This window comes from Beauveria bassiana (genome assembly GCF_000280675.1).
Source record: "Beauveria bassiana ARSEF 2860 unplaced genomic scaffold BBA_S00004, whole genome shotgun sequence".
NCBI classification, from domain to species: domain Eukaryota; kingdom Fungi; phylum Ascomycota; class Sordariomycetes; order Hypocreales; family Cordycipitaceae; genus Beauveria; species Beauveria bassiana.
The window spans coordinates 551,957-574,705 of record NW_007930839.1 but is presented as its reverse complement, the minus strand read 5'-3'; the positions used below and the strand labels follow the sequence as shown (position 1 = coordinate 574,705).

At 53.3% G+C, this 22,749-nt stretch overlaps 8 protein-coding genes across 8 annotated transcripts; 4 read left to right on the top strand and 4 right to left on the bottom strand.

Annotated features, from left to right (window-relative positions):
• Positions 1 to 2,382: 2,382 nt before the first annotated feature.
• BBA_01973 (DNA polymerase V) lies at positions 2,383 to 5,562 on the top strand (the record flags this gene model as incomplete). The annotated part of the gene is made up of 2 exons (XM_008597070.1): positions 2,383 to 3,400; positions 3,449 to 5,562. The coding sequence occupies 2 exons, from the start codon at positions 2,383 to 2,385 to the stop codon at positions 5,560 to 5,562; spliced, it is 3,132 nt and encodes a 1,043-aa protein (XP_008595292.1).
• Positions 5,563 to 5,746: 184 nt separating this feature from the next.
• BBA_01972 (proteasome component C1) lies at positions 5,747 to 7,163 on the bottom strand (the record flags this gene model as incomplete). Its single annotated transcript, XM_008597069.1, has 3 exons — positions 5,747 to 6,406; positions 6,498 to 6,722; positions 6,816 to 7,163. The coding sequence occupies 3 exons, from the start codon at positions 7,161 to 7,163 to the stop codon at positions 5,747 to 5,749; spliced, it is 1,233 nt and encodes a 410-aa protein (XP_008595291.1).
• A 2,491-nt stretch (positions 7,164 to 9,654) lies between these two features.
• Positions 9,655 to 11,031, bottom strand: BBA_01971 (LPS glycosyltransferase, putative; the record flags this gene model as incomplete). The annotated part of the gene is made up of 3 exons (XM_008597068.1): positions 9,655 to 10,459; positions 10,520 to 10,734; positions 10,804 to 11,031. 3 exons carry the CDS (start codon positions 11,029 to 11,031, stop codon positions 9,655 to 9,657), a joined length of 1,248 nt encoding a protein of 415 aa, XP_008595290.1.
• A 1,826-nt stretch (positions 11,032 to 12,857) lies between these two features.
• On the bottom strand, positions 12,858 to 13,862 carry BBA_01970 (oxidoreductase-like protein; the record flags this gene model as incomplete). Its single annotated transcript, XM_008597067.1, has 1 exon — positions 12,858 to 13,862. The coding sequence occupies one exon, from the start codon at positions 13,860 to 13,862 to the stop codon at positions 12,858 to 12,860; it is 1,005 nt and encodes a 334-aa protein (XP_008595289.1).
• Positions 13,863 to 16,349: 2,487 nt separating this feature from the next.
• BBA_01969 (uncharacterized protein) lies at positions 16,350 to 17,180 on the top strand (the record flags this gene model as incomplete). The annotated part of the gene is made up of 1 exon (XM_008597066.1): positions 16,350 to 17,180. One exon carries the CDS (start codon positions 16,350 to 16,352, stop codon positions 17,178 to 17,180), a length of 831 nt encoding a protein of 276 aa, XP_008595288.1.
• Positions 17,181 to 17,687: 507 nt separating this feature from the next.
• BBA_01968 (ran GTPase activating protein 1) lies at positions 17,688 to 18,999 on the bottom strand (the record flags this gene model as incomplete). Its single annotated transcript, XM_008597065.1, has 2 exons — positions 17,688 to 18,752; positions 18,808 to 18,999. 2 exons carry the CDS (start codon positions 18,997 to 18,999, stop codon positions 17,688 to 17,690), a joined length of 1,257 nt encoding a protein of 418 aa, XP_008595287.1.
• Positions 19,000 to 19,724: 725 nt separating this feature from the next.
• On the top strand, positions 19,725 to 21,023 carry BBA_01967 (cytochrome C1 family protein; the record flags this gene model as incomplete). Its single annotated transcript, XM_008597064.1, has 4 exons — positions 19,725 to 19,799; positions 19,958 to 20,112; positions 20,238 to 20,300; positions 20,351 to 21,023. The coding sequence occupies 4 exons, from the start codon at positions 19,725 to 19,727 to the stop codon at positions 21,021 to 21,023; spliced, it is 966 nt and encodes a 321-aa protein (XP_008595286.1).
• Positions 21,024 to 21,409: 386 nt separating this feature from the next.
• BBA_01966 (uncharacterized protein) lies at positions 21,410 to 22,474 on the top strand (the record flags this gene model as incomplete). The annotated part of the gene is made up of 1 exon (XM_008597063.1): positions 21,410 to 22,474. The coding sequence occupies one exon, from the start codon at positions 21,410 to 21,412 to the stop codon at positions 22,472 to 22,474; it is 1,065 nt and encodes a 354-aa protein (XP_008595285.1).
• Between the last annotated feature and the right edge of the window lie 275 nt (positions 22,475 to 22,749).

Genomic DNA, 22,749 nt, shown 5'->3' with positions numbered 1-22,749 from the left:
ATCCCTTGTTTCCCGTCCAGCGATTGGCTCTACCATCTACCCATGTTCCAAGCCCCCGGGCGACCTGTTGCGTTTGCGTTTGAGTGCGTAAAAAGTATCGTCATACCTGATGGGCGGCTGTACCGGTACCTGCACAAGTGACCAAACAGTAAATATTACGTATACCTTGGATTATTTTCTGCTTCTCCGCGTTTGTCATTGTCAATGCATCCGCAGACAGCTAGCGTTTCACGGCACATCTTTTGCAACGCCGGCATCTCCAACTAAACACCACACTGCACACTATTTCGTGGATGAAAAAAAGAAAAAAAAAAAGCAAGATCAAGAAATAGCCAAAACAAGACAAACAGCGCATCAAGCAGGTGACGCGTGCAAAACTGTTGTTTATTTTCCATGTTGATATCCGAATCGGCAAGAGTTCTGCATTGAATTGATGCATGAGTAATGCAGTATGCCGATATGGATACAGATTACATGTACCAGTATGTACTTTTTTGTTGGACTTTCTTGTGCCACAGTGGACGCTGTGCGGTCGCCATACTCAGCCCGGCCGGCCTACTCCCGCACGCAAGAAGCAGACGTGGCGGTGGCAGGCAAGCAGCCAGGGCCTGTTTCTTTTTCCCGTCTCCAGATGATCCGAGAATCCCACTTGTTGGTGTCGACTCCATGCCGGCTTGCATGACGAGTTTCACACTTGTCCGGTCTTGTTGACATTTGACATGCAGCACCGCGCCATCCCATGCGCTCGTATTCTTTGCACATCTCGATGTCTGTCTACCCAATTCAAGGAACCGACAAGATTGGGCATTAAAAAGAAGAGGAACCAACTAGACCAACTCGTACATACATTCGAACCAACTCTACCCCGGTCGATATGCGTCATGGACCTCTCCATTTCCCGCTTCCATCGTCGATGTTCAGACCCAAATCCAAGCACATCGACGATCCAACATGCCAGCCAGAAATCAAGGTTGGCAGACTTTCCCGATACTCAACGTCATGGACGCAGCCACTCGGACGCTATAAATCTCCTTCCTAGTCCTTACTAGAGCCTATAGATTGCCGTGCGCAATGCTCCTGACAAAAAAAAAACAGAGAGGGCAACCACAACGGCAAAAGCCACGGCTCATGTTACGCCGCCAAGCAAGGTGCTCGGATGGCAGCGTCGCAGCTCTACGGAGTACGGAGTCCGGAAACTGGGCAACGAAACGACAAAGTTACCGCGCGGCCCTTTTTCGCTTCACCGTAAACTTCTTCTCTAAAAAAGCAGCATAATCGATTTCAGTTTGCCCCTTCGGTCTAGTCTTGCTCTGGGGGACCGTCGGCAACTGTTGAAGCAGTCAAGTCCGTCTCGCTCCTCCGACCAGGGGCATCAGGGTATGAAGAAAAGAGGCGAAGCCGTGGGGGCAAAGCAAAAAGCCTCTTCTCCACGTACCCAACTTTAGCCCTCTCTTTGTCCTCCAACGAGAAGCTCGCGAGCCTTGCTGCGAGGCTCTTCACCCCTGCCCCTTCTCCTCCATTTTACCCCCCATCCTATTGTTTACTTTGGCGCTGACCCCTCTGAACAAGACAAGCTGATTTGTGTTTCGTTGATACGAGTAACTGCCCTCACAAGTTTACTGGGAAAAGTCCAACTCTAAGCCCCGTCGCAGAACATGCACATGACAGAGCATATCACGCATGCATCTACCCAATCACCGCTGACGTACGCCGAGTTGAGGCTTTTCCACCTCGGTCACTGGGCCACACTCTTTTTCGTCAACACTGCATCGTCCGTTTTCAGCCGGCTGCAAGGTCTCCATCCCAACGCCCTGAATTTGCTGCCCTTTTCTCGGATCCCAATTGCCCCACCGCCGCGGCAGGTAAGCTTCTAGACTACTTGTAGCAATTGCGGACGTCCACCACCAAGGCAGGGCAAGCAATTATTGGAACAATACTCTCCGGTGGTGAGCGAGGGAGAAGCGAACGCGGAGAATCATTGGTCCCCCACGAGACCAATTGTGGCTTCATTTGCCCTTTTCTTTGCTTGCTTTTGGCATCATATTGACTTCAATAATCCTCATCCGGATCCCTTGACGAATTACGACCATGAGGCGTCGGTGGACGTGTCGATCTCGGCAAGTAAACATCAACCCCAGTCGCGTCATCCGAGTAAACAATGCACTACGCGTCGATTCTGCCCCGCCGAGCAACCAACCAAGTCGCGATCTCACGTGATGTGAGTCCATAATAGGAAATGTGGGATGGGCCCGATCGGGCAAGCGGGAGACGTCGGCAGAATATAATTTCTTGGGAGCTTCTTATCGTAGAAAGATAGCTGGATGAGCACAACGAATTGACGATATCTGCCATATACTTGCCATTATAATTCAAATCGCAAGCATGGCAGGCAAAAGGAAGCGCGGAGCCAAGGACACTGGTGTTGCTACGACTAATGGTCACAAAAAAGCCAAGAATGATGTCAATGCAACGGTCAAGCCGACGGCGGCCATCTTGGTAAAGCGACCGTTTGTCGAGACCCCGACTGGCGAAGAACGACGACGACAGGCTACACTATACGATCTTTTGGCCAGCGAGGATGAAGACGAGAGGATATTGGCGGCCGATTGCATCATATCCAGCCTAGTAGGCGAGGAAAAGGTTTCCGAGGCCGTACTCGAGCACCATCTCGGTCGTCGCCTATTTCGCGGACTTGCCAGTGGTCGCAATGCTGCCCGCCTTGGCTTCAGCCTCGTCATCACTGAGCTCATCACCCAGCTCTTTGGCGAGAAAGCCTTGGCCACCGCGCACTACCCCGGCTTCACCTTCCAAAAGGCCGTCCGCATCCTGATGGACAAGACGCAGCCCGTCGGCAACATTCCCGGCCAGGAGGAGCGCGATCACTACCTGGGCCAGCTCTTCGGCATCGAGTGCTTGGTGAGCTCGGGCGTCATCTTTGGCGAGCCCACGCGGTGGAACATGGTGCTGGACCTGCTGCTCAAGATTGCGCAGAAAAAGGTCTGGCTCCGGTCGCAGTGCGCCTGGGTTCTTGTTCAGGCTCTGCAGCAGATGGATCAAAAGTCGGCCGAGGCGACACTGCGGAAGATTGACGAAGTCGGCATGGCTAAGACGGCCGACGGCGTCGCGATTTGGATCACCGCCATGAATCGGTACCCAGATATCAAGGTCAAGCCGTGGCGGCACCCACTCGCGGCCAAGACCTTCGGCGATCTTGCCGCCGTGCTTAAGGAGAGTTTCAACGAATCGAGCAAGGATCAGAATGAGAAAAAAAATAGTGCCCCAAAGCACGCCAATTGGACTGCCCAGCTGCACTTTGTCTGGGACATACTCCTGGCACACTACGCTGGGGAGGGCGTCAAAGCAGATGAGCTCGACCAGTTCTGGCAGCGAGTTGTAGATGGTTAGCCTGATTGTACCGACTCATGCGATTATTGCTAACTGAATTTAGACGGCTTCTTTTCCAAAAGTGCCACCGATGGCCAAAAATTTAAAGGCTTCATGGTCTTTCAAAAAATGCTTGAAGGACTGGCGGATCAAAAGTCCAAGGTCAACAAGCTTTTTTCCAAGAACTTACTAAACTGCCTGATGAATCAAGCCGCTAAGGAGGACCGCTATCTGCATAGAGCCGCCGTCAAGGCACTCAAAGCCATCGAGAACACCGTCGCAGCACACCCCAAGAGCCTTACCACAGTCCTCCGCAACTTGCTCACCGGCAATGGCGTCTACACCTTTGACCAGCGTACATCCTCCAAAACTATCGATCGCCTGCTGCAAAATTCCGGCACCATCAGCGAAAAGAAGATCCTCGAGGTTCTGCAACTACCGATTTCATCTCTGGCAAGTCAAGAAGAGACTGAAGCCAAGTCGACCTTGAGATCGTACGTTGAGTACTTGTCCAAAGCCTTGAATGCATCTGCGTCGACTGGGTCAGAGAAGAGCAATGGCAAAGACTCGTTTGGCATTTACCTGCAAGAACTGTCGCGACTGGCCTACTCACAGCCCGAGAATATACCCTCTGAACTACTCACCGAGCAGATTCGCGAGCTCTGCCAATCAAGACTAGAGTCGTCCCTCTCCAAACTCACACGCCGTGCTGACGATTTTTCTGGACTGTGCAATGCCGTTGGAGCCATTGACCCTAGTTCGGTTGATATGGACGATGACATCAAGGCGGCAGTTGACGATGCTCTCAAACGCATGCGCAGTCTGCTGAAGCGCAAGTCCAAAACAGAGGCGGCCAAAAGTGTCAACGAAGCGCTGGCAACTCTACATGCCATCTCTGTATTCCAATTATACAACGGGGACCCTGATGCCATGGAGTCTCTTAAAGATCTTGCGCAATACGACGACAAGCTGAAAAAGGGCGACAAGACGGAAGGGGACTCGGAGCTCCTAGTGGAGATTCTGCTCTCCATGGTTGCGCGACCCTCATCTCTGATGCGCCAGGTCTCGCAGCAAGTGTTTGAAGCCTTTAGCAGCCACATTACTGCCGGCGGCTTGCAGCTACTCACGGACCCTCTGGCGTCGAATGAGAGCGCACAGGGTCAAAAGGAGCTGTTCAATACTGAAGATGACGCTATGCTCATCGACGGAGATGGTTCAGAGGTGGAGAACGACGACAATGTTGTCGATTTAGATGATGTCTCTGATGTCGAGATCGGCTCCGACGTTGAATTTGTCAACCTGGACGACAAAGAAGACGCCAGCGACGACGATAGTGACGACAGCGATGATGATGATGATGATGACGATGAAGACCAAGACGACGAGCAAGAAGGCCCCGTCGACCTCGACGAGCTCTGCGCCAGCATCCTCAAGAGCCACCGCCTCGACAAGGACGCCGACGCCGCCTCATCTGACTCTGACGGCGACATGTCCGACTCGGAGATGATGCAGCTCGACGACAAGCTCGCCGAAGTCTTCAAGCACCGCGTCAAGGCCAAGCCCGACTCGAAAAAGGACAAAAAGGATGCCAAGCAGTCCGTCGTGCAGTTCAAGCACCGCATCCTCGACCTCGTCGACATGTACGTCCGCGCCGAGGGCCCGCGCGCCAACCCGCTCGCCTACGCGCTGCTCACGCCGCTGCTGCGCCTCGTCCGCACCACCACCACGAAGCCGCTGGCGAGTCGCGCCTGCGAAATCATTCTCAACTACCAAAAAGCTTTGAAAAAGGCCCGCAGCAACGTCAAGACGACGGCGGCAGCGGCGGAGGAGAAGAAGAAGACGAAGAAGAAGCAGAATGGCAACAACGGCGGTGGTGGCGATGTCGACGAGGAGAACGAGCTTCTGCTCCCGCTGCTGACCGAGATTCACGAGGCGGCCGGCCAGGACAATGCGCACGCGTACAGCAAGGCGGCGAGCGCGGCGAGCCTCATCGTCGCGGGGTCCATGCTGGCCGCGAACCGCGAAAACATCAGGCACATTGCGGCCGTCTACGCCCAGACGCAGAGCCGCTGGGTGCTGGGCGAGGCGCGCCTGCAAACGTCCTTTTTCGCCGACTGGAACAACTGGTGCCAGAACCACGCCGCGCACGCCCGAGACAACAGAGATGAGGAAAAGTAATGTCGGTTGCCCTAAACCTTTCATAATACTGTGTATAGAGATTTTAAAAAAAGCATGCCACGGAATAGACTCATTTGCAAACCACCACAAGCTTTCGCAGTCGTAACGGTATTTCTATGGACCCTGCCATTATTTATGATATTACATAGTTTTTTTTGGGCAGCTTTCACTGCTTCATGTCTCTTTATTCTTCCATCTTGTCGTCATCCTTCTTATCACTTTCCTCTTCCTCGTCATCCGACTCGTCCTCGGCCTTTGCTAACCTCTCGGCCTCCTCGCGGAGCTCCTTGGGCACCTCGACGTGGCGGCCCTTGGTAGGCCCGTCGGCGGTGCTGATCCACGTCATCTCGAGCTCAAAGTCCTTGTCCTTGTTGTCCTTTTGCGCGACGTAGATGATCCGCGCGGCCTCCTTGACGGCCTGCAACAGAGTCATGCTGCCGCCGCTTTGCAGGTCCAGCTTCTCGAGCTCCCCCTTGGCGGTCTGGCGGCCCTTGCCCGTCGCGGCGCCGTAGTAGCCCCAGTACTGGCCGCTGGGCTCGACCATGTATAGAAACGGGCCGCCGTGCTTCTTGCCCGCGACTTTGCCGCCAGCGCCGCACGCGGGACCCGACCCAACCTCGCCCGCGACAGGCGTGTCTTCGGACGTGTCGACGCCGCCAATGATACCCGTGATGCCAAAGGGCCGCACCGAGCCATACATGGTGTATGCTTGCAGGTAGCTGCCCATGCGCGAGGCCAGGTCGGCTGTGGGGATAGGCGCCTTGAAGTTTTGGCGCCACGAGTGTGACTCGTCGCGGGCTCGGTCGATGAAGTGGCGTCCATCCGGGGTCATGCCAGAGTAGACCTGTGGCGTGTGGGTGTCAGCTAGTTGGGGGACAAGGGGAAGACAAGAAAAATATTGTATCATGATACGTGAGGAGGGGAGGCAAACGTACGATTCCAATGTGATTATCAACGGTACCGATGCGCTTGTTGGCGCCGGCCTTGGCCAGCTTCGACGCAACCACCTTTTCAACGGCCAAGACGACACCCTCGTCGCAGCGGATGCCGATGGATGTGCCGCCATTCTCCACTGCCTTGACAGCATATTCAACCTGAAAGTTGCGGCCGTCGGGCGAGAAGATGGAGTTGAGCAAATCGTACCCCGTCCCTATCGAAGTCTGGCAAGGCAAACGCAATTAGCTCCCGAGCGTCGGGCAGGCAGGCAGGTAGAGGAAATTCGCTCGTTGTTGGGCGGGATCGCGGGCGCTTACCATTTTGCCGTTGATTGAGGAAGCGTGGGCTGGATGAGCGGGTGCGGTGTTGATGCGTGGGATTGAATAGTTGATGCGGTTGGGGAGCTTGGCTGTAGGTTGACGAGGAAAGCTGACGAGGGAGCTTCTGCCTGAGGCGACGTGGGGGCACTTGGTGGTAGCGCCGTAGCGGTCCTCTGTAATAACGGTGGCAGACAAACTGCTTGAGCAGGAATTCGATCGGTAGATCAATCTTGCAGGATAAGAGAGGCTCAACCGATTTATTTCAATTGATACAAGGTTTGTATCAATTTGAGCATGAAACTTTCCACGAGATGTAGGTGTAGGATCAGTTTGCTTGCGAAACATGAGCTGCCTACAACAGCTTACGAGCTGGCTTCTACCTGGAGCTGAAGTGTGGCTGGTGCAAAGTGGCTGAGTCAGCCACACTGTATCTATTGGCGATGAGCAAGCAAAACCAATCTCGTAGTAGAATGTTTGATCTATTTCCACAGAATCTATCGAAGACTCTTCTATTTGAAGTTGTGTGTTGTCGCTTCAATCACGTACGCGACCAAATTTGCGCGAGCACTCGACACCAACTACACCAACCAAGTAGGCCTATGACAGACGGGTATGACTGCAATAGGCAGCCGGCCCAAGCCAAACTATCACAAATCAAATCTAAGAGATCCATAATGTAGACTTAAGAGATCCATAATGTAGACTCTTGAATTGTAGGTTTGAGCTTGTCCTGCCTCTGCTCACGCGAATACGCCAGGTGCTGGCTGAACAACAGATGTGCCGATTCGTAAGTTGCTGTAGGGTGAAGAATCTACAATGCTTCACATTTTACGGTGAAAGAAAGCAAGTATCATCTATTAGAGGTTCGTGCATGATGCACGATATCTGTGCTGTCTTTGTACCGGATCGCTGGTGAACTAATCAAGTAGCTGAGAAACGCCGGGGCGCTCGCTTCTCGGACGATAACAAAAAAGAAGACAAGTCCAGAATATGCGACTTGTTGGCGTATAGCACGGGTTTCTCTAAATAACACTTACGGAGTCTAATCACAAACTTCCAGATAAATCCAGTCATGTATGATAATTGTGCCCTCGTCACCAATAATTTACACCTAAAATGACACAGGATGCCAGCACCAAATTAAGGCTTGACTTTACCCTTTATCTTACTGGTCTTTGAACTATATTATGAATGAACTAGCATAGTAGATTTGAGATTGGAAAAACGTGAATATTTATTGATGCCGGGCCGAGTATTGCCTCGACCATGCAGGCGCCGAGTCGCGGCAGGCGGAGCAGTCCATGGTGCAGGACGTCACCAACTTTGCGCAGCTGATAACAAAAGCCAAGTGCCTTTTATTTTATTTTATTTTATTTTATTTTTTTTTATTTTTTTTTTTGGAAATAGATTCGGCTGGTCACATTCTCATAGATCTCATCTCGTCGACTCGACCAGGCCCCTGGGCGGGGAAAGCACCTTGTCCAGGATCAAGCCAGCGTATTAGTGCGCAACGAAAATGCAGGTACAAAAGTATTTCAAGATTGGTAGGCGAGACTCGAAACTGTCCTGTCTGTACATAATTGTTGGCGCTCTGGCGCATCTCTGGACGAGTTTGGCGTCGCATCGACGAGGCGACAACGTGGAGGAAGGAGCAGCGACCGCAGCACACGGCGCTTAATCGCCAAACGCGGTGAGAATACCTGGAATACATAGAGGGAATGAATTTCATAAGCTTCTTAATACGAGGCCCAAGCATGGCCCGGGCCGTCCAAGGACCACGAAGGTGGACTTTGTGGGCACGACGCCCTTGCTTGCACTTTCCTGACAGGCGGGAAGAAACTCTGCGCGCGGTCATGACAAGTCTTCCTCGCTTGAGTGACGTTGCAGTAAACCAACTAGTATTGAACTCGCGTTCGGGGTTCCTTCATATATCCGAACCTTCGCAGCCTTAGCGCTGACAATAGGAATTATATTGTCTTTCTTAGGTTTGGTTACGTCCGCTTCATGACAACTCTAGTCGACTGAGCGACGCTTCACTTGACGCCACGGACGGGTCGATGGCGAAATATGTTAGGAGGCGGCAAGATGGCTTTTGTAGGATATTTAGGTATAAAGCGAATACAATTAGATTAAACATGTTGCCACTTGTCTATCTTTGTGACTGGTGTTAGGTGTATGGCAGCGCCACCATCAGCGTAACTTTACACATTTCATCTTGGCCACTGTGGCAGGCGACACAATACGTGAGCTGCCAATTCAAGGCAACTATTTTAAGCTAGGGCTACATGTAGGACAACTTAGAGCAGCCTGAGCAGACTTGATAATGCAGCCACCACAATGTCCACTTCCGGGCGCGGCCCAGACAGTGGCTACACTATTCGGTCAACTCTAGCTTGTAGTATCGTCAACTTCGAGCCTGGATTCTTGCTAGAAACTTTCCAAGTACTACCTAAGTAGTGTGAGGTCGTGGTCACACTCCACAAGCGGACGGTGCTAAGCCCCTGGTAGGGCTGGCTGTACAAGGCTGACCACGCGACACACGAAGCAGCCGATGATTTGCGCGGCGTCGGCCCTGATCAGCCTCTGGCGTGTTTTAATTAATAACTATAAAATTGAGAATGAACGCTGCCAAAGACAAACTGCAGTAGCCCGCTTCTAAAATTTTCGTAGGCCCCAAATGAACAGCGAACGAGTCACATGCTTGTGCATTATGTAAGCTGGGAATGAAATGTGCCCAAGAAATGACTTGCTCTGATTTGTATTGTTACATATTTTTATGAGATTAATAGTATTTGCATCGACTCAAAAGACAAACAACTCCGTCGCCAAAGGCCATCTATTTCTCGGCTGGGTCTGGGAACCCGTCCAGATAATCCTCCTTGCCATCCATAATCTTATCCGCGTTCAGCGCCACGCTCCAGCGCACCATGTCCGTCTTGGCCTCGCTTCTGTATCCCTCGCCGTGCTCGTCAATGTTGCTGCCCGCGCTGATCAGCCCGACGCCTCTGTGGTGGCTAAACAGCGGCGGCTGCGCCGCAATGCAATTGTGCTTGCGGCGGCCCTTCATGCCCTTGCAGTAGTGCCGCAGCTGAAAGTCAAAGTTATCGCTGACGCCGCGCAGCGCGAGCTCCCTCAGCATGCCCCGCGCGCCCTTTTGTGTCACGGCGTAGCCGAGCGAGCACACGCCGTCTTCGACGTGGTGAAAGGCGCGCGTGTGGGTTGGGTAGTTGTCCTTGAGGAGGTATGGGTTGGAGAGCGAGTAGAGGCCGGTGGCGGGCACGCTGCTGTCGTTGTAGCGGAACGCGCGGCCAAAGGGCAGGTCGTCGGTGGCGAGGACGGGCCAGCTGACGCCGCAGTGGCCGAGCCAGAGCATCTCCCACTCGTCACCGTACGGCGAGGTCGTGGGCTCGGCGGTCGCGGGCAGGTCGTCAAAGGAGAACTCGCGGGCCTCGACTGAGCCGGACGGCTCGGGGTAGGTAGGGTCGGCGTATCGCGCCGGCGTGCCGCGGCCGGTGCCCTGGAGTGGCTGGGTCAGGGTGCGCGTGGCGAGGGCGGTGTCGATGAGGAGAGATCGAATGCGGACGTCCCAGTCGGAGTCGTCCTCCAATACGAGAGCGCTGGAAATGTTGCGTCGAACGATTCTATCAAAGGGGCCTGTGTAAGCTTGTGTGGTGACCACAAAGGACAAGTTGACGGCTTACTCTTGAAGAGCATTCATGTGGCCGCGCCAGCAGCCATATGCACCGGGGGTGAGCTTCTCGCCGGTCTCCGCTGCGGGAATGGCCTTGGGGTTGATTTCGTCTCCGCGAACACTATCCACAAACTCAATGACAATGTTGCTGAGGCCAGCCTGTAGGACCATCTGATCGCGCCTGTCTGTACGGTCGGGTAGTCCCATGACAAAGATTCGTTCAAACTAACAAGATGTCAGTGATTTGATCAATTTTCTACAATCATGAAATGATAATGCCAGAAGAATACTCACCCCAAGTGTGTTATTGTTGATATCGTCAAGTAGTCCGCCGACTCTTCTCCCATACATGGCGCCGCCCTTGCCCTCAGGCAGAGGGTTGGCGAAGCTCTGTCGTTGGTACAACAGGAACAGCAGGCTCACTGCTGCCAGGAGCACCAAATACGGCTTCCTCTTCAGTGACGCCATGCAACTTCTGCTGCCACCACGACCTTGCATATCTGGCACTTTGCTCTCATACATGATATTCTGTGTGATGGAAAGTTTGCGTGTATTGTATGATCCCCTGATCTTGAGTTTTTTTTTTCAAGTACAGGACACTCGCGACTCAGGGTATATCAGAGAAGAATCCACACGGCGGGCCAAGGCGGGCCACAGCGGGCCACACGAAGGATCAGAGAGTATCCTGACAAGAAAACCTCGACAAGGCATGTAGAAAAAGGGGGAATGGAGTATAACTAGATAATGTCTTTCGATCTAGACGGGGTTTCTGAAAGCATGGGTTTCGAAGACTACTGGTAATAAAATTCCGGCTGCGCTCCAGGCCCAATCGCTTTTTAGCTGGAGGCATACCTGTTGCTGGGCTCGGTGGCCACGAGAATAAGGCCGGCAGATGATTGATGATGACTCAGATGGCATCGAGTATGTACGAGTAATGAGCTACCGTTTGCGAAATTCCGAGTCATTGTCGCGCCGCTGCTCGCGACTTTTCGCGCCTGATAACGCTCTGTCGCATTCCTTGCTTGTCTCAGTCCCTTGGAGAGGAGCTAATTAGCTGACTATTAAGGTAAGAGAAACAAGACAAATTCAACTAATAATGCCACCTCCATATTTCTACAAAAAGGCTACTTGGTGTTATCCAGGGCGGCTAGCCAATAGATCCAGCCATGTGAGCCTTGATAGTGCATGGATTTTATTTTCATCTTACTGCCAAGGGTCCTCGCGGCGCGCATGAACGCCAGTATTTCATAATGCGGGATAAAACAAGCTAGGTACCTAGGTAGCTTACTAAAAGTTCTAAAACCCACCAGAATGGGCCGAAGGAGCCGCCGCCAAGTTTTTAGCCTGTAGCAGCGCCACCATCCATAAGGCTTTACTGTTTCAGCGTAGTCGACATGCCAATGATGCCACGCAGCAAGCAAAAAGTGGTGGGCACTTTGGTGGGCACCCACAGTGAATCTGGGAGGCGCTATTCTGCCCTATGAACCATGACACCACAATTCGCTGGAATAAGTCAGGCGAGGAAGGCTATCTCTTTCTTTTTTTTTTCTTTTTTTTTATACGAAGGCCGGCTACCTCTGCTATAATTGGCAACCATTCATTAGTGGCAGTAGTTGGAGGGTTCAGACCCATTATATTTCTTCTACCCAATTATTAACATGTCCTTTCTAGGGCTGCCCTCTACAACTAGCCAGAACTAGCGGCTTCCTGAAGCTCATCGCCAAGATGCCAAGTGAAGGGCTGTTTCGCACGCGTCACTAGATTAATTTAATGAATAGATTGCAAGCTCAAATTACGATCCCAGCGTGGTATCTGCGACTACAAAAGCCGAGCTGGACCTGCATCCAAGGCAAAAAGCACTGGCTGAGATTGCCGAGAAGAAAAGGATCCGACACGAGAGAAAGCAACGAGAGGCGGAAAAGGAATAATTTGCAAGATGCCCCACCCTTATGATGATGTGGCTAGGCCGCGAAATAAACTGCGTAATTTTACCAGTCTGTATTATTACTATCAAGCTTCTGACCCGTAGCTACACGTAGAGCAAACGACCCAAGGTAGTCGTTATCTCGTAGGCCAGCAACATTAAGAGTACGATCTCCTTAGTACTAGTTAGATGCGTACGGCTCAAGTATCATTGCACTACTTAGTTTCAAGGCTTTCCACCGCATTATAACAGTCTCTATACCCTTCTCTACGATTCCTTAAAAAAAAGTCCTCGATTATAGTTGCTTCCGTAAGGCTTCTCTTGCCCTTTTTCTCCTAGTTATTGATGCCAAAAAAATCTGCGCCCCTTTTCTGCCGTTTTGATATTCCATGATTTGAATCGTATTCTTCATTGCCATTCCTCCTCATCGTTGCGTATACACGCCCGTGTTCTCCGCATGGTACCCCCTCTTCCCGACCTTGACCGTCAGCTCGCTCCGCCACTCCCTGCCCTCCGCCAGCATGGCCACCGTCTCGGCAAACGTGTACTTGGGGCGCCAGCCGAGCTCCCGCACCGCCTTGGACGAGTCGTACACGCGATCAATGCGCGACAGGTACTCCCAGCCGCGGGCCTGAAAGACGGCCTCGACGCCCGGCACCAACGCCCGCAGCACGCTCGCCGGGTCGCGGTCCAGCGCCGCGAGCGTCTCGGCGTCGCGCTTGAATGGCGGCGGCGCGCTGACGACGTACCGGCCCCAGCCGAGGGCGGGCGCGCGCGCCATGCCACAAACACACGCGCTGACAATGTCCTCCAGATCAACCCGTCGATACGCCAGCTCCAGCACCTTGAGGTTGGCGTCGTCAAACGCGGCGCGGAGGTCGTCGTCGTCGGTTTCGGGGAAGAAGCGGCTCGTACGTAGCACGAGCACCGGTAGCCCCGTCTGCTTATGCACGAGAAAACACATTTCCTCGGCGGCCACCTTGGTTACCCCGTAAATGTTCTTGGGCTGCGGCACCACATCCTCGTCGATCCACGCGGCCGGCGTGCCAGGCGCAGGGGCAAGCGCGGTACCAAACGCGCTGGTCGTGCTAAGAAACAGAAAGCTTTTAATCTGCGGGAGTAACGCCGCGGCCTCCTCAAGTAGCACGAGGGTCCCGGTAATGTTCGTGTCGATGAACTCGGCCTTGGTGTGGCTGCCAACGTGCGGCTTATGTAGCGTCGCCGCGTGAATAATGTGTGTGATGTGGCTCCCCTGAAGTAGGTTCCGGACAAAGGCACGGTCGGTGATGCTGCCGACGGCGGTGGTCGTCGACGACGCGAGAATGTCGATGCCAAACGGCTTAAAGCCAAGGCCGGGAAGGGCGAGCATGAGCGCCGTGCCGAGGTGGCCAGCCGCACCAGTGACGAGGACGTTGTAGCTGGAATCCATGCCTGTTGCCTCGCTTCAAGATACTGGGGGCCGTGTATTGAGATGGAGCTAGTAAAGAAGATGTGTTTGATCAAGGTTGCGATCTAGCTTTAAATGGCTTCGGGCTAGTGATGCCGGTGGAAGGGGGGGGTGGGATGCCGGTGTGACTCAGCGGGGAACTCCATCACGCCGCGAAATGGGCCCGGGAAGATTTCCGGAGGCATGAGCAACACGGTGTGCAGACCATAGCCGCCAAATTGTTAATTAGGGGAAAACTGGAAAGATGGAATGCATTACCCACATAATAAGCATTTTTGGGTATAATTTCAGTCAATTATTTGAGATCTTCGTAGTTCTAGCAACACTTGGACAAGGTTGAGCCAAAACGGAGATGGGCTCCATACTGCCGGAGCCCGGCATCTCGGACCCACGCCTTGTGCCGGCCCATTAATTCCACCTTTTACACTATATGAAAGGTAAGGGCAATTAAATTCATCGTCACCCGCCGCAGCGTCATTCGAAATTGATTTCAACTTTAACATAATTCCAACGTTTTATTATATCCGCTATTGCTCATGGCTCCGGTCGTCCTCGCGAGCGCAGGACCTACAGCATCGATGCCATCCCCGCAGACGGCATTGGACCGGAGGTGGTAGACGCCGGCTCTTCCGTTCTTCAGGCCTTATTGCGGACTCTGGGTACTTTAAGCCCTTGGATTTCATAACTACGATTAGAGCTCTGACAGGTACACAAAGTTGAGTTAGTACATGCCTGACGATGGACTGAACCAATTGCGAGAACAAGATGCTATGTTGTTTGGCGCAGCAAGGGCTACTGGTAGGCCACGCATGTGTATGTATTTTTCATGTTCTGGACCATGTTGCTCTCTGGGGCTTGCGTCTGGCCATTTGCCAGCCCCTGCAACAGTATGCCAACGTCCGGCCGACACGGATCCTACCCGGCACCGAATACCCTCTGTGGCGGTGCGAGCCCGGCGACTTACAATATGCTAGTTGATATTAGAACTGTGCGAATGGTGGAAAAGTCGCAATCTGCTGGATGCGATTGTGGCTACGAATCTGGCAAGAGCATGACCTCTTTTTGATTGACAATACCAAATCAATGTAGCATGCTGATATTTTGTCTGATTTGTCTGCAGCATTGGCGGACGGCGGTCTTAAAGGTGTGCGAAAAGGGAACTACGACTTGCAATCCTGGAAATACGGCGACGATCAAGCAGGTTACAGATGCTGTTATTAGAGAGGTTGAGGGCGGTGTCAAAGAGTGATGACGGGTAGGCGAGTATCGGAATGATGACATGACTGATGATGTGAATAAAGGTGTTATATTTTAAGAATGGGAAGTAGAAAATGTAAGAGATAATACTTAGTATCTGTTGCTTTAAAGTTAAACTATCAGTTGCGCATGTGCAGGTTTTCTATGGTAGGCAGATGTCATAATTAATGTCGAGACTTGTATGCGCCGGCTATATCTGGTAATATACATGTGACGCTAGGCATCCATCTCTGTAACATTGAACATAATGCATGACTCTAAGTCATTTGATTGTTTTAAATTGTTTTCTCCTATTCTCTATACGTGACTGAGCCTTCTACATGTATTATCTACTCTGTTTCGTTTTGTACTGTGCAATACATAATTCAACTTCCCCCGGATGCTTGGCAGCGGCAGAGTTCCGCGATTCCGCTTCCGCCGCGCCGCGCTTCCCGCCGCGCGCTGATTCCCAATTTCCCACTGGCTCGCGCTGTCCCCGCTAGCTGTCCGTGGTGCCTGAGAGTTCCCTGTTCCTGCTGCCTGCCTGCTGCAACAAGCAAGCCGCCCCCAACAGATATCGTCACCGACTTCCTCTATGACATATGCCATCTATGATCCCGTGTCATGTTTTCGCCACATCTTTAATAAATCCCCCCTGACAATAGTTACTCATGAAACGACCAAAACACGACAAATCTCATTTCGTATTCCCAAATTTGTTCAAACCATCTTCACTTTTCCTCCTTCTCGTCACACTGACCGCGTTTGCAGCTTGCATTGCTGCCTCACCGTCCCCCTCCTGAGCCCCGCCGATCCGCTTGTGACCACAGTTGGTGCCCAACGCACGCCGGCCCGTGATACAAAGACGCTGCGTCTTGCCGCCCTTTTTTTTTTTTTTTTCGTCTCTTCTTCATTTTTCTTGCGATTTTCCAAACGCCGCTTTTCTACAGCTCTGTTCCGTTTTACTTCTTGCGCGCGGAATATCGTTTGCTCCTCGTAGACTTGGCCTTGCCGACATCATTTGCCACCACGCATTGCCCCTCCCCGCCCCTGTCTGACCCAGACTCTTTTCACTGCGTGCCACTCGTGATCAAGACACTGGTGACTTGATTCTCCGGACCGTTTGACTTCGATATTTGTGAATCAGGAAAAAAAAACACCATGGAGGTAGCTCGCCACTGTGCGCCTCTTGCCCTTATCCACGGCTAACCACCAGCACTTACTCAGACTATGATGCCTACCCAGGCTCACTTGCAGAGCAATATGCAAGTTCCCGACGAACTGCTCGCTCTCTTCTCGCGTAATCTCACTTTCAACCCAGAGCTCCAGGCCGCCATGGCCAACGAGCAGGCTCAGCAGCACCAGCAACAGACTGCTCCCGCCCTATCCCAACCCGTCTACTCAGCGTCGCAGCACTACACGCACTCGTACCACATCTCCAAGCCTCGTAGCCAAGATGTCGAGAACGAAGCCCGTCAGGCCTTTCAGAGACCTTCCTCGGCCCCCCTCGAAAATGATGTTTCTCAAGCGGAAGCTATTCTTCGCAGCCACGGCGTCGAGCCCGCTCTTCTCACACCCTCTCAGCTTCAGCTCTTCAAGACGGCCGACGACGCACAAAAGCTTCGACTCCTGGAACTCTGGAGCATATGCCCTCCCAACGGAGCCCAGAACATTCCCGCACTCGCCTGGAGCAGCACGTCCCTTGACCAGGAGGAGCACCTCGCCCGGGTTCGCTACCAACGCGAACAGCAAATGAATTCCGCAATGGAGGAGCCATCCATGGAGCAGATTGCCAGCGGACACTGGACTCAGCCCTCAGAGACCGAGCCTTACATGACCTCTGGCTACGAGGAGCTCATGCGTCGGGAACACGAGCGCAACCACGACAAGCGGGTTAGCAATGCCTACTGCCATTTGGGCGCGGCTGCCACTTACAACAAGGCCGTGGACCCAATCTATATGGGCCCTGACTTTGTCCGCGAGCAGCAGCAAATGGAAATGGCATCGCAATATGGCGCTTTCGAGCAGTTTCGCGGTGCCGAGGCCATGGATGTCCTCATGTAACGCAGATTCCACACCCGTGATACCTTTCTTGTGTTTTGAATGACCATGTTACGGCTCAATGGCCCTAGCTTTGCAACGTCGGAATATGAAAGCCGCAGATACCCAGAGAAACGCACTTGCTTCAACAATGGAGGACGATAATCGCAGCATGGAAAGATGGCACTGTTGGACCTTGATGATTATAGATTCCATAGGACAATTAATCCGGCAGCCCGAGGAGATACCCTTGCAAATACTCATTTACATCTTTTTACTTTGAAACATCATCTTGCTTTTTCGCGCGAGTTGTTTGATCTTTTCTATTTATCTATCTATACTCCATGTCGTCTTATGTATCGATGTGATCCTACTTGTGTTGCGCTACGTTATTATTACTCTGATGGAGAGTAGATGTGCTTCGCAGAGGGAGGTATCCCACGTTTGCCTGTCCCAATCTCATGTCGTAATCATATTCTTAATTCCCAACCGCTGGTGTATCATTTATGAAAAGCCCGTAAAAAATTGCCATCAGATGCCCGTCTTCTCTAGCTTCTTAGCAAGCTCGTCGACGTTCTTGTCTTCCAGTAGCACTGTAGGCTCTTCCTGCGCCTCCTCGGCCTCCCGGATAAGCTTATCGGCACGCTCCTCGGGCGAGACGTCATCCTCGTCCTCGTCCTCTTCCTCTTCTTCCTCGTCGCTATCAATGCCCTCGAGCTCGTCGAGCTCGTCAAGGCCCCACTCGTCGGCGGCGACCTGACCGCCGACAGCCTCCTTGCGCTCGTCAAGCAGCTCTTGCAGAGCCGCGATGCTCTCGTCCTCCTCCTCAAACTTGTTGCCGTTGAGCTCGATGCGCTTCAGGGCAGGCAAGTTCTTGGCGGCGTCGGCGAAGCCCTTGACGCCGGCGGGCGTCATGTCGTTGAACTGCAGACGGAGCGTCTCCAGCTTGCCGTTCTTGCCCTGGGCAAGAGCACCGGCCACCAGTACGCTGCCCTTGCCGCCGAGTAGGCAGTCGCCGACGGCGAGCTCGCGCAGCGATGCCCAGCGAGGGGCGACGGCGGCCAAGGTTTTGGAGCCCCGAAGCGTAAATGTATTATCCTGGAGGTCGAGGACCTGCAGGCCGGCGGTATGCCTGAGTCCCTCGCCGATGAGATGGCTGATACCCTCTTGCCGGATGCCGTTTTGAACCATCTTGATTACCTTGATTTTGTTGTGCAGGCTGTAAGCCTTGGCCCAGGCTGTCATGCTGCCATTCTCCAGACGGTTGCGGCCGCAGATGACGGTCTCGAGGTCCGGAACCGTTTTGCCCTCCTTGCGGGCCGCCTCTTTCTTGGCGTGCAGCTCCGATAGGGCGTCGGCAATCAGGATGCCGGCGTGCGGGCCGAGGCCGTTGTTGTTGAGGTAGAGGTGTTGCAGCGGCAAGTGCGCGGCGAGGAAGGCGACGAGGGGCGCTTGCGTGTTGAGGCCGAAGGCGTTGTCGTTGACGTTGATTGTGTGGAGGTTCGGCAGGTTCAAGATCGATGTGAGCAGGTGCGAGAGAGCGTCGGGGATTTCGGAGAGCAGACGAGCGGTAAAGATGTCGGCCAGGTTGGCGACCTGGGCTATTAGATCCATGGAGTTCTGTGAGGGGGTGACTTTCAAGACCTCATACCTTCAAGTTTTTCTTGGTTGCGAGGACTTCACCGAGGACCTTGCAGGCCTCGACACCCAAGCTGTTGCCTAGCAGATGCACCTCTTCGACATCGTTGGCGCGTAGCTCTGCGATATGGGGCTCGACGTCTTCAGCGGTGGTCAGTTTCAGGCCCTTGCCCTCGAGGGAAAAGATCTTCTCCGAGTCGACCATTTTGTAATGATAAAGCTGTACGAGCTGATTAAGAAGAGGGGAAAAAAAAATCAGAAGCGGTGGAAATATTCCCAGAACTTTTGTTGGCTTGTGGTTGGGTTGGCGGGGGAGGGGCAGAAACCGCAAAAGACTGCCTGCAGTAAATTACATTTGAACAGCAGCAGCCACACACAACGGATGGACTACTAAACTCAAGGCAAGCCTAAAATGACGGCGGATGATAGAAAGGCGCCGCTTAACGTATTCTGATACTATGAATATGTTGTTCTTATAAACTTGATATTTAATTTATTTTGTGCATTCATCTTACTTTGTTATTTTCTATATATTCCGTTCACTCCTAATCCAGGTTTTGGCGCCTTTGTTTTGCCAACCGTGTGATCGCCCAGGGAACAAAATACCAGCCAGATGTGTGGCTGCACCAGCCACACTTCCTCTGACACGCTTGGCGTAGCTATTTAGCGCGAGCTCCATCGGAGTAATACAGTCGTCAGAGGCCACTGGCAGCTCTGCCAGCTGGTGGAGCTTCTCTGGGTGCGAGAACTCCCGACACGTGACCTGAGCCAATCAGCGTCGGCCCATTTCGGAAACGCTGGATTTTCTCAAGGCTCATGATCCTCTCCTGCTGAGCCCTTTCGACGTTCCCGACCCCCGAGACCGAATTACCTCCCACACCTCGACCCTGATCGCGGCTCCTTCTGCGGTTACGATCCAACTTGCCAACCATGCTGGCGAGATCCTGCTTCCGCGCCCCGCGCGCCCTCAATGGGCTGCGCAATGGCGCCGTCAACGTCACAAAGGTACGGCTTACCTCGATGCCACCCGAACAACACCTGGGCCTCTGCGTGGTCCCATTGCCGAGGGACCAACAACGTCTCGCCAACCCATCGACTCCATTTCCCCGGGCCGATTCAAAACCAATTGTATCACAATTGAGTGCTAATGTGCTTTATTTTAGCGTGCTGCTTCGACCAGTTCGGGTGCCGGTGAAGCCTCCGCCAGCCGCCTCAACGTGTCCGCCATTGCTTCGACCACCATCGCCGTCAGCTCCATGGCCTGGTACTATCATCTCTACGGACCTGTGGCCCACGCCATGACTCCGGCCGAGGAAGGGTGCGTGCTATCCTGCAGATCGACCGCCTCTGCGCCCGCGACTACGCCTCGGCTATGCTGTGCGGCATAAATCGCGAGGACGGTTCATTATCGACTTCACGGCCTGTAGCTAACATCGAAGATAGTCTTCACCCTACTCAATACCCTTGGGTCCATGAGAAGTGGTTCAAGACTTTTGACCACCAGGCGTAAGATCTCTCCTGACATGCTCACCCGCGACATTACTGACCCGCCCCAGTCTTCGCCGTGGTTTCCAAGTCTACCAGGAAGTCTGTGCGAGCTGTCATTCTCTGACCCGTGTGCCTTACCGTGCCCTTGTTGGCTCCGTCCTCACTGTCGACGAGGCCAAGGCTCTTGCCGAAGAGAACGAGTACCCCGACGAACCCAACGAGCAGGGCGAGATCGAGATGCGCCCGGGTAAGCTTGCCGACTACATTCCTGCGCCGTACAAGAACGAAGAGGCTGCCCGTTTCGCCAACAACGGTGCCCTCCCTCCCGATCTGAGCCTGATCATCAAGGGTCGCCACGGCGGCTGCAACTATATCTTCTCGCTGCTTACCGGTTACCCTGACGAGCCGCCTGCTGGTGCTACCGTCGCCCCCGGCATGAACTTCAACCCCTACTTCCCCGGTACCGGCATTGCCATGGCTCGCGTCCTCTACGACGGCCTCGTCGAGTACGAGGATGAGACTCCCGCTTCCACCTCGCAGATGGCCAAGGATGTTGTCGAGTTCCTCAACTGGGCCGCCGAGCCCGAGATGGACGACCGCAAGAAGATGGGCATGAAGGTTCTAGTCGTCACGGCCTCCCTGTGGGCCATTAGCGTTTGGGTCAAGCGCTACAAGTGGGCTTGGCTCAAGTCGAGAAAGCTCGCCTACGAACCCCCTGCCGCGAGCAAGGTCCGCCGATAAAGCAGTCGCGCCGCTACATTTTTGAGCGTCGTTTGTATTACTAGTCGCCCCGCTAGAGCATGTATTTCTGGGTGGAGGCGGGTAGAAAAATAGTCGGGGAGTACAGTGATGAGAATTCCAGGAGCTGAGGCTTAGAGTGTAAATCAGATGAACCCCATTTTCAATATTCACTTTGTCGTTTATACTTTACGTGGCGCAAGCCACTAACTAGTGGCTGGACTTTGATGTCACTTCTATATGTTGCTTGTGGGAATACAAACTCGGCAGTGAACTTTCATTCTTCATGACTCTTCGGTTGGCGGGGACGCAGTACGTTGCTTCTCCTTATGAAACAAGGTACGATTACCGGACTGGCACAGCCTGCCCTCAAAGACACAACAGCCAATATGTTTGCCAAGAAACTGTTGAATTTGAGAGAAAAGCTGAGCAGTCGTGACAGCACACCGAGCTCGAGTGGCCCCGGGGAAGCCAGCGTTGCGAGCATACTGCTGAGGACCTCTTTGGACTCAATCCTTGATATCATCAGGTTCCTCCATCGTCGAGACCGAGCCCTTTTGTCTCTTACATGCTCCTATATGCGCGATGCTGTCAATTTAGTGTCTCAGCCCGACCACGCTGAAGACAAAGACGAAAGGACATACATCAACTACCTCTATTGTCTGGCACGCGACATGCCCTACCGCTGGGTCTGTGAGCCGTGTATGAAGCTTCACGACATTAGCACAAAAGACACACCGCGCGATACGTCGCAAATTCACTGCCGCAAGATACAGTGCTGGCTACTCTACAGCCATTTCGTCCACCGCGCCCAAGGTTATCGACTGGGGCACCGCCACGTACAGCTCGCCGTCAAGCTCAGCCGCCTAGGCAACAACCTCCTCAAGGAGCACCGGCTCTACCTCGAGGCTATCATGGCCCCCTACGTCGGAACCGCCATCTTTCGAACTGGCCCCATCGACGCCGCACCCCGCTCTGCCAAGCACACTGTGCGGTGCAAGATTGTCGACGGCCGGTTCCTGACGCTGACGACCTTTGCGTACAGCCGCAGCCGGCGACGCGGGCTCAACATGTCGATGATCGGCGCGGTCGCCGTCTGCCAGCACCAAGCGTCCAAAACGTTGGAGGGGGCCCGCTTCGTGTCGTCCGGCGAGCTTATGACGCTGACGTGCGCGCTCGAGATTGCCCTGCATTTTCCCAACTTCCCGGTGTTGGGCCACTGCACGCAGTGCCCCGTCGACTATGAGGTGTCTTGGAAGGGCAACTCGCTGCGCGTCCGCGCCTGGGCCGACTTTGGCACCGACGAGGGTGCCAAGGAGGGAAGCTGGGGCGCTGTAGTCCGAGACCCGCGTCGGGGAAGAGATTATGATTATTATTATTACAGGCGCGACACTCCATCAATATATCCGGTAGGAGGCCTCGTCCGAGCGAGCTATGAGATGGCAAAGCCTTGAGTTGATAAAGGTTGGACAGCGTCCTGCAGCCTGTCGAAAGCAATGCTAGCTTTTGAGGTTAACCGTTGCGAATGCATGGGGGATCTGAAGTCAGGTTTGTATCTAGGGTCGACGAACGTTCTAAGTAACTAATGCACTTGTACCCAGTCGATATCAGACCCAATGAACAAACAGCCACAGCCAGAAGAAAAAGGTGCAAGTTTGAAGAGAATTCGTCTAGTTTTAGCAGAGACAGATACCCAGAGATCACCAAAAAGTTGAGTTTAGTTTACCAG